Source organism: Artemia sp. Qi Xiang Cuo, chromosome 14, assembly GCF_049724085.1.
Source record: "Artemia sp. Qi Xiang Cuo chromosome 14, ASM4972408v1, whole genome shotgun sequence".
Lineage (NCBI taxonomy): Eukaryota > Metazoa > Arthropoda > Branchiopoda > Anostraca > Artemiidae > Artemia > Artemia sp. Qi Xiang Cuo.
The window spans coordinates 9,521,345-9,531,786 of NC_142807.1; the positions used below are offsets into that span (position 1 = coordinate 9,521,345).

Below are 10,442 nucleotides of genomic sequence, written 5' to 3' on the forward strand. Positions count from 1 at the left end.
AAGAGAAAGCAAGACATATAAAAATAATTTCTTATGGGAATTCTGGAAAATTCCCCCAGTGTAAGATTTCATCTGAAACGCTCACCCCCTCATAATTTCCCTCCCAATGGAAAATTCTCCCCGTAAAAAAATACCCCCTAGTAGCAAAATTCCCCACCCACCCGAAAAATGTATGCATACTTCCCAATAACAAATACTATGCGTAAACAATGGGCAAATTTCATAACTTAAGACCTTTCCCCAGGGACTATGAGGGGTCAAGTTATCTCCGAAGCCATAGTTATTGTGCGTTCAACGACGCTGAACAGAATGGATATCTCAAAATTTTGATCGGACTATTTTGGGAAAAAAGAGGCATGGGAGGGGGCCTAGTTGCCTTCCAAAACTTTTAATTTCCATTCAAATGAGCCCTCTCCCGATATTCCACAACCACTGGATCGATAAGATTAGCCTACCCCATGAAAAAAAAAAACACATAAACACGCATCCGCGATCTTTCTTCTGACCAAAAAGAAACAACAACAAATATCCACATTTTTGCAGATAGGATCTTGAAGCCTCTACAGTAGGGTTCTCCAATAAGGGGAATCTGATGGTGTGATTTTCATTAGGATTCTTTGATCTCTGGAGGGTGTTTCCCCCTATTTTCAAAATCAGACAAATATCGTCAGGCTCGTAGGATTTGATGGGTAACGCTGAACTTAATGTAACTTTTATATTCGGAAACAGCATAATAAGCCGATTCTTTGATATATCTATTGGTATCGAAATTCCGTTTTGTGGAGTTTCTGTTACTATTGAGCTGCGTCACTCCTTACTCACAGTTCGTTACCACGAACTTTTTGATTTGACTCCTCCTTTCTCTAGATAAACTGAACACATTAACTAACAGAACCCCCTCCCCCAAAACAAAGGATGGATAGGACCCAGATCTCAAAAAGACAAAGTGAAAGCACAAGCCCTACTAAGTTTGATTGAGATACATTAACGCCTTATGGAGGATGCCATGAAGACCCGAACCTAGGATCCCCCTCTCCCTATCGACTTCCCAGAGAGATCGGATTGGGCATGGACCAGAAAAAATTACAGCTAAGTCACTTACTCTTACTTTCCTTTGGCTTTGATTCAGAACCGACTTCTTATCGATGTCATAATGACAAAAATTGAAACAGCTCTCAATCAAACTGGGCCAAGACCCCAAAAAATCACAATAGGAAAATTAATTTTCATTATCATCCACATTTTCCTGGATAATTGTTGGAAAATTTGCAGACTTCTGAAGTCCATATTCGAAGAAAACTATCAATTTTTTGTTTCTTACCATTTTCGAGCTACCAACCGCTGATGAAAAAAGAAACTGATGAAAGCAAACATACTGATGATCAGCTTTCACTGATGAAAGCTGATGAAAGCAAACATAAAATCGATGGTAGCAGCAGTGTTGCTCCACAATAAAACGATAAAATTTATGGATGTTATTTAGTAAATTCAATAAAATGAAAGGAAAAATTTCAGATAATAAAAAAAGCTATGATAAAATATTATTTTTACTTTTTGAAAGTGTTATTTTTGTCTTGTACTAAAGCAAGATTTCGCGTGAACCTGCAAGGCGATAAAAAGTTGGGGTACAATTTATTTTGACGAATCGCCAATACCAAACTTATCATTCATTTCTATTAGAATATTATTTACAATATGGCAGGAATGTCAATTGGGGGGGGGAATTGGCTACGCCCTAGATTTCAAAAACGCCCCTTTTTGGGGTATTTTCATTGAAAGATGCTTTTGTCATTTTTATTGTAAAAATATAAAACTAACAAAATTACCCCCTCTAGATTTACAAAAATATATCCCCTCTCGACATTTCCGTACACTGACGCAACTGAAATCTAGGTGTTCTATTCGTTGTTGAAATTTTGTTATATGTTTTATAATATAATCAAATAGCTGAATTTTCGGAAACTAACACAAGAAACGATATAGAGGAAACTAAAAAATTTTTGACACCTTGGAGTGAAGAAAGATTTATTTTGCGAGAAAGAATTAGCGACAGTACTAAAAGGATTAAAAAATAACAAAAGGCAACAGGTGCTGACAGTGTGGTAAACGGGTTTCTTAAATATGGTGGCTACAAGGTTAGAAATAAGTTACTGAAGATTTTGAATATTACTTTTGAAAAAGGGGAAGTACCTAGCGATTTTAACAAAACCCTTATTGAACTCCTGTATAAAAAGGTGTGTTTAAAAAAGATGAGTGTGGTAATTATACAGGCATTAGCCTGGTCTGTGTAAGTAGCAAATTACTTAGTATAATGATACTTTTTATATCGAGAGACCCTGTAGACAAAGTTTTAAGAGAAGAACAGTGCGGTTTTAGGAAGTGTAGAGGATGCGCCGGCCAAATTTTCACTCTTAGGTTAATAATGGAGAAAAGCCTGAGTCATCAAACACTTCCAGTTCTCAGTTGTATAGATTATGAGTATACGCTCGATTCAGCTGATAGAAGAGCTTTAGCGGAGGTCCTATCTACTACTACTACTACTAACAACAACTCACCGCAGCACCAAGCCGCCTGAGGTCGAAATAACTACACACGCTCCTCCTCCGTCCTAATCTATTCAAAGCCTCTATTTTTACACCCTCCCACAAGGTTCCTATTTCCTTTAAATCTTTCTTTATGACGTCCTACCCCCCCAGACGAGGATGACCTGTTTTCTGTTTAGCCTTAGAAGGTTGGCAGAAAAGAACAATCTTCGGCAATCTGTCATCCTTCATCCGCACAAAGTGCCCTAGCCATCTCAACCTTTCTTTCATTATAGCCCTCGAGAGCAGTATTGAACCACATTTTTTGTACAACCTATTGTTTGAAATACGGTCAGTCAGCCGGGTACCCAGAACAATCCACAAGCAATTTCTCAGGAAAACATCTAGCAAATCTTTATCCGCTTTTCAAAGCGCCCATGCTTCACAGCCATATTTGACTACTTTCATCACTGCAACTTCTAATATTCTAATCTTGGTTTGCAGAGTTATCTTCATATTCTTCCTAACTTGTTTTAATTGTGAAAAAATACCCTGAGCCTTGGCTATTCTACTTTTTACATCTTCACTGCTCTCACCATCTTTACTAATAATACTACCAAGATAAGTGAAGCTGCCCACTTGATCAGTCTTTTCATTACCCAACGTCAACTTTTCATCTTCACTCATTCCTAGCCTTAGTGAATTAGTTCTCTTAACAATAATTCTCAAACCTATTCTAGCACCCTGAACTCGCAAAACCTCTAAAAGTTCATTCATTTTGCTCAAACTTTCCTTTAGGATGCTTAAATCATCAGCATAATCTAAGTCCAGGAGACTTTTTCTTCCCCATTTGGTTCCGTGGTCTCCCATTGCCTTTCCTGTTCTCCTTAATACAAAGTCCACCAAAATAATCCATATAAAGGGGGATAGAACACAACCCTGCTTAACTCCTGATTTAATACCAAACCAGCTGCTAACCTCATTTCCTACCTTAACCACAGCAGTGTTATTCTCGTACGCACTAATCACTTTAATGTATTTGCATGGTATACCATACAAGGACCACACCTTTGATAAAGCTCTTCTACCAACAGAGTCAAACACTTGCTCATAATCCATAAAACTGAAGACTAAACGGGTTTGGCGACTCAGGCACTTTTTAACTATTAACCTCAGAGGGAAACTTTGGTCGACGCATCCTCTTCCTTTCCCAAAACCACACCGCTCTTTTCTTAAGACTTTATCTACGGCATCTCTCAGTCTAAAAAGTATCATATTACTAAGTAATTTGCTACCTACAGAGACCAGACTAATGTCTTGATAATTACCACACTCACGTTTATCATCTGTCTTATAAAGTGGGTTAATTAATGTTTTCCTAAAATCATTTGGCACTTCCCCTTTTTCAAAAATCATATTCATAATCTTCAGTAATTTATTTCTAACCTCAGACCCACCATATTTAAGAAACTGATTTACCACCCTTTCAGTATCTGTGGCCTTATTATTTTTTAGTCCTTTTAGTGCTATCGCTAGTTTCTCCTCACAAAACAAATCATGTCAAAGGTTTCACAAATTTTTTCATTTTCCTATATATCCTTTCTTGCAACTCTAACTCAGTTCAGCACATTCTCAAAATGTCCTGCCCATCTCAATTCTTTCCTTATCGCTAATTATGGCCCCATTCGTATCTTTAACTGGGCCAAGTCCGGATTGACAACTCCCTCTCAATTTATTGACTTGCCAGTACAATATTTTACAATTATGCCGCCTAGCTGCATCTTCCAGATCCTCGGCAATTTTATCCATGGCTCACTTTACACCTCCTTAGTTCATATTTCCATGCTTTCTTTACATTCCTTTTGTTTTCATATGATCTATCACTCAGATAGTTTTTGTTCAAGTCCTTTCTCTTTTCTATTAAACATAAAGCTTTTTCACTAATATTCTTAGCTGCAGTCCTAGCTTTCTTCCCTATGACACCTTCAGCAACTTCACAAATTATTTTTCTAAAATTATTCCAACCATCTTCCACATTATCAAATTTTAAACCCTCTAGTTTAGTATTCAACTATTCCTGAAAAGTTTCTCTCAACTTCTCCCCCTGGAGTCTACTATCATGACTTCCTGGGAGGTAGTTACCCTTCCGAAATTTGAGCTTTAGATTAACCCTTGACACTACCAGATGGTGATCTTTACTTTAAACATTAATAACAGCAATCCTATATACCCTAATATCCTGTATTGATCCTGTTTGTCTTCGGCTTACTATAGCATAATCAATAAGGTTTGCTGTTTTACCATCACGTGAATACCATGCTAACTTACGAGCCATTTTATGACCAAACACCGTGTTGGTTGTGACTAGATTGTTATACCTACAAAATTGCAAAAGTCTGTATCCATTACTGTTTTCTTTTCCTACGCCAAATTTACCTTGGCTAGAATACCATCTATCCCTGTTTCTAGCGACCTGGGCGTTAAAATTTCCTAGTAAAAACATCATATTTCTACCTGGGACCCTGTCTATTTGCTCCTGTAACTGTAAGTAAAATTCATCTGAGTCACTAGTATCTCCGTCAGGCGGTTCTACAGGGGCATATACTATTATAACCGATGCCCTGAACTTTTAAATGAGCGTCATAAAATGAGCAATTAGTATTCTATTATTAATACCTCCCGAGCCTAAACAAGACTTAGCCTTACTCATCATGAGCCCTACTGCCTGTCTATGCATCCCATCCTTCCTGCCTGAGTAAACAAATTCTATATCACCTAATTTCAGGCTTCCTACCCCTGGGATATTAGTTTTTGAAACTCCTAATAAGTCTTATCCTTGTATGGTATACCAGACAAATACATTAAAGTGATAAGTGCTATTTGCGAGAATAACACTGCTGCGGGTAAGGTAGGAAATGAGGTTAGTCGCTTGTTTCGTATTAAATCAGGAGTTAAGCAGGGCTGTTGTCTATCCCCAGTTAAGTGGATCATTTTGATGGACTCTGTCTCAAGGAGCTCAGGAAAGGCAATGGGAGAACACGGAATCAAATGGGGAAGAAAAACTTTCCTGGATATTGATATTCCTGATGATTTAAGCATCCTAGATGAAAATATGAGTAAAATGAATGAACCTTTAGAGGTTTTGCGAGTTAAGGATATTAGAATAGGTTTGAAAATTAACGTTAAGGAGACTATGTCACTAAGGATAGGAATAAGCCATGATGAAAGACGTTGGGTAGCGAAAAGATTGATCAAGTGGACAGCTTAACTTACCTTGGTAGTATTATTAGTAATGACGGGGGGAGAAGTGAAGATGTTAAAAGTAGAATAGCCAAGGCTCAAGGTGTTTTTACACAATTAAAAAAAGTTCAGAAGAGTAGGAAAAGAAGTCTACGAACCAAGATTAGAAAATCGGAAGCTACAGTGATGATAGCGGTCAAATATGGGGTAAATTTTTCGCCGTTCATGTTATTGACTTATAAATAAAGTAGACATATCACTCGATGCCTTTTTTTATGCTCTTTCCAAATACAATAATCATTTTTGTCGGAAATGAATTCTATCCCCACCCCTATCTATACCAATTCAGGGTATATATTTGCACATTAGCGGTTGGGGGTAGAATTCATTCCCCACAAAAACGATTATTATATTTGGAAAGAGCATAAAAAAAGAATCGAGTGGTATGTTTACTTTATTCGTAAGTCAATAATATGAACTGCAAAAAATTTACCAAATATGGTTCTAAAGCATGGGCGTTCCGAAAAATGGAGGAAAATTTGCTAGATGTGTTCCTGAGAAATTGCCTCGAATTGCTTTAGGAACCCGGCTGCCTGACCGTATTTCAAACAGTAGGCTGTACTAAAAGTGCTGTTCAATCCCGCTTTCTAGTGCTAAAATAAGAGAAAGGTTGAGATGGCTAAGGCACGTTCTGCGGATGAAGGATGACAGATTGCCAAAGATTGTACTTTTCGGCCAACCATTTAGGTCTAAACAAGAAGCAGTTCGTCCATGATTGTGGCAGGAGGATGACGTGAAGAAAGATTTAAGGGAAAAGGAAACTTCCATGGAGGTCGTAAAGAGGGAGGCTTTATTCACCAATACAGATTTGAAATACAATACTCTTATTACCCCTCGAAAAGCTCCATGGAATAGATTAGGATGGAGGAAGAGCGTGCGTGGCTTTATTGGCCTCGGGCGGCTTGGTGCTGGGATGAGTTTTTAGTAGTAGTAGTAGTAGTAGTAATACTTGTGTCTATTATTCACGTAGTTGTATTTTTTATCGACAAATAAAACCACTGAACCAATTTTTGTTTTGAAGGAGAACTCAGGATGCTATAGTGGATGTTAATAGAAAGGGCATTAGGCGGAGCGCCTACAGGATCAATACGTTTCGCGTTAAGAACGTTTCGATAGAAGAATCTAATATTCAAACTGTTCGTCCTAACTTCTTATCACAGACTCCGTGCTGTTTTACTGATTTTATGATGTAAACAAAATCCGTGAGTTCTACATCTTGTAGTTCGGATCTTTTCACTCACCGTGGCACAAAATAAATGATTTAAAGGACAAAAATACATGAATATAAGTCTATAAAGTTATATCCTTTTCATTAAACCAAATTTTACGCGTAAATTTGCAGTTCTTAACTTAACTGAATGTTCGCATCCCTCTGAATTTGCAAAAAAAAAGGAACTGAAAAGGGAATTTTTAAGCACATATACTGCACATATACTGCTTTAACACTGAAAACATTGTGTACTGCTGGGAAACCGTAGAGCAAGATAAGAATTTGGAAGCGACACATAGTCAAAATTTATATTTTGAGGCACTTTTCGCCACACACTAGTGCTGAGTCATTTCAGATTATACCAAGGAGAAGAAAGGGTTGAATTCCAGGAAAGAAAATTCAATTGATTGCTTTCAAGTATAGCTGTTTTCACTTACGCGGTATGGTCTTGCTGAGAGAATTTCAGCTTTTTAATATTATAATTTATTGTTTGGGAAATTATTTAGTTACTTTTACCTTTTTTTTATTTTTTTACTGAAAGGGGTGGATACTTTTTGAATTACTTAGCCATTATTGTTTATTACACATTTTTATATTGTGAAAATATAAAAAATGTGCCTGACACATCATTTGAGTGTCAGGCCTATCCTCCCTCATGCCGAAAATTCCGAAAAGTTTAATGTTACAAAAAAGCTACGAGCCTGATAAAATATGCCTGTTTTTTTTCAAAAATGGGGAAACAACCCAAAAAGGCAAGTGATCTTAATGAAATATTTATTATTTTATTCATTATACTAGATAATCCTACTATGGAGGTTTCAAGCTCCTATCTAAGGAAAACAGGGAATGATGCATTTTTTCCCCCAAAAGAAAGATCACGGATGCGTGTTTATTTTTTTTTTTCAGGTGTGATTGTACCAAATTGATGATCCTCGAGGATGGGGAAAGGGCTAACCGCAACGGATTTTAAATGTTCCAGTGTTTTTGACCCTGTCATAAAATGGGACCCTGTCATATTTCCCCCTCACTGACGGTATTAAATATACAATAACAACAAAAACTACAGAATATGAGAGAAAAATAATAAAACTGAGAAGTGAGCATCAAGGAAGAAAACAAATCATAAAGAAAAGAAGATACAATGTAAAGAATTATTTAAAAAAAATCGTTTGAAGCTGAAATTAGTTAAATTTTGACACCAGCTACCCCATCTCAGAAGAAAGACAGATTTAGGAGCTAGCAAAATTGCACAAAATGTTACTTAAAAATACAAACTGACCTCTGATTGAGCCAGCAGGCTTTGCACGCAGATTCCAAATCAGATTAGGATTATCCATGATTTTCGACACTGGTTCATGTTATAAAGCACTGCTATGTTTATGCAGTTCTGTTGCAAATTTCTATCTAGTAAAAATACGAATTTGATTGGCTGCATCACTTTTAGTTCTGTTACACTCATGCCAAATTTGCAGCCAAAACCTGGCCACAGCCTTTGCATTAGCCAAATCGGAATTTTGGGCCCAGCCTGTTGCTCAAGATATACGGCGCACTTCAACACTCGAACCAGCTTAGCTTTTAGCTGTTTTTAAAGCATGGCATATTTCAGCAAAGTATAGGTTCAATTGCAAACCTTTTTATACAAGTTATCGCGAAATAACTCTGGGTCATTTTGTAGACAATCCCTACCCATTTGGAGGGGAAGGTATTGACACCCTCCCCCGCTGCTTATGAATACGTCTAGCTTGCGGGTTTGATTTCACTGCAGCGTAACAAATTCAGAGGGCGAACGATGGACAAACATTTGTTAAACTTCTAGTCTAACCTATTAAATAATAATAGGCTCATCACATATCCTGTTTTCACCAGATTTCTCCCGAGTTCCTGAGGTGGTCGCTGTATCTTTGGGTCTATTGCGTTCTGGCTACAACAGGAGTTCGAATTCATGAAAATGTAGGGAGAGCAAGGATTTTTCAATTTTCTTTTTATTAAAAAAACAAAAAAGATTACTTATTTGTATAAATACAAAAAAGTCAATTTTAAAATCTAGGGGGGGTCAGTTGGCCCCCTTTACCCATAATAAATGCCCCTGAGCCCATAAGGAGGAGGCAGGGGTGCCCGCCCCCCTGGCTGAATGATGCTGCCTTATTTTATATTTTTGTTCTGAGATTTCTATTATATAGCATTAAAAGTGCCAATTAGACGAGGTTTGCCCCCCCCTGGAATTCAGCTTATTGGCGCCCATGCCTGGGCCACATCAGCCTAAAAATAAAAGTAATGCAGCAGCATAAACAGCAGTAATACAGTAGGCAATACTCTGTTCTGCCCATGGTAGCATATCCAATTAAAGGGGTGGACCTGGGAGAATTTTTTTTTTACTCTGACCGATTGAATGATATTTAGCTTATTAGACGCTTTGTTTTGACCACTTTTGCCCAGTTTATGATGTCACAGGAAATTCTGACTATTTGCCTTGTTTGCCTCTTTTTTGAATTCTTGATCAGCATGCCTAAGACTCTAGACCTTGATTTTCGACCCTAGAAGAACTGCGTAGACATCGTAGTGCTTTAAAACTTGAAACTGTGTCGAAAATCATGGATAATCCTAATCTGATTTGGAATCTGCGTGCAAAGCCTGCTGGCTCAATCAGAGGTCAGTTTGTATTTTTTGGTTGACTATCTGTTTTTGTGAAAACAAGTTGTCGGGGTCGAGGAATTCTTTTTTATTATGTTACGAAAATTTAGTAATAATAATAATGCTTAAGCACTGACCTTGAACTACAATCTCTTGTGATTTAGTTTCATTTAGCACTACACTCATGACTCACCGACTTCCCAGCTTGAACTGGCTTTGCAAAAATGAATCAGTTTGTAAATGGCACGAACAAAGTAGAAACGCTTTATTTCCCTCTTAATTTTCTGCTTTAATCAGAATCATTGTAAGGGAAACCATGTGATCAATTCATGAATGACACACGTGTAGTAAAGTAATTACTCGAGCGAGAGTACCCATAAATAAGTTTCGAATAAGTAAGGATGGGGCCTGAAAGCAATTTCTGGGTACAAGCATTAGGATGGGGAGAAAGGAGGACTGAGGAGCAGCAGCATCATCCTTGTTTTTAATATTTAATTAAAAAAAAATTTTACACAAAATAAGTTTTTCAAAGAAAAGTAAAGAACTCCGTTAAACAAAAATGAGCGAAAATAAAATCAAATAATCTATCAAGCATGATACTACCAAAAATCAGCACGATAAATAAATGAAACCCAAAACGAACAGAAATTGCAAGAAATACCCAAATCAAACTCATAACGAGCAGAAATAAACATAAGTTGGACAAAGAGCCCCGACGACTTCCCAAGGCCAGAACATAATTTTCGCTTTACTGAAAAAAATAAAAATGTTCTGACTTT

At 37.2% G+C, this 10,442-nt stretch overlaps 1 protein-coding gene across 1 annotated transcript in view; it reads right to left on the reverse strand.

Moving 5' to 3' along the window:
• The window catches only part of LOC148944098 (uncharacterized), a 329,735-nt gene extending 319,884 nt beyond the window's left edge, over window positions 1-9,851 (reverse strand). Inside the window, exon 1 of the mRNA XM_089100727.1 lies at window positions 9,801-9,851. Coding sequence (XP_088956853.1) covers window positions 9,801-9,849 — 49 coding nt within the window. The 5' untranslated portion in view covers window positions 9,850-9,851. The remainder of the gene's footprint in view (window positions 1-9,800) is intronic.
• Window positions 9,852-10,442: the final 591 nt, after the last annotated feature.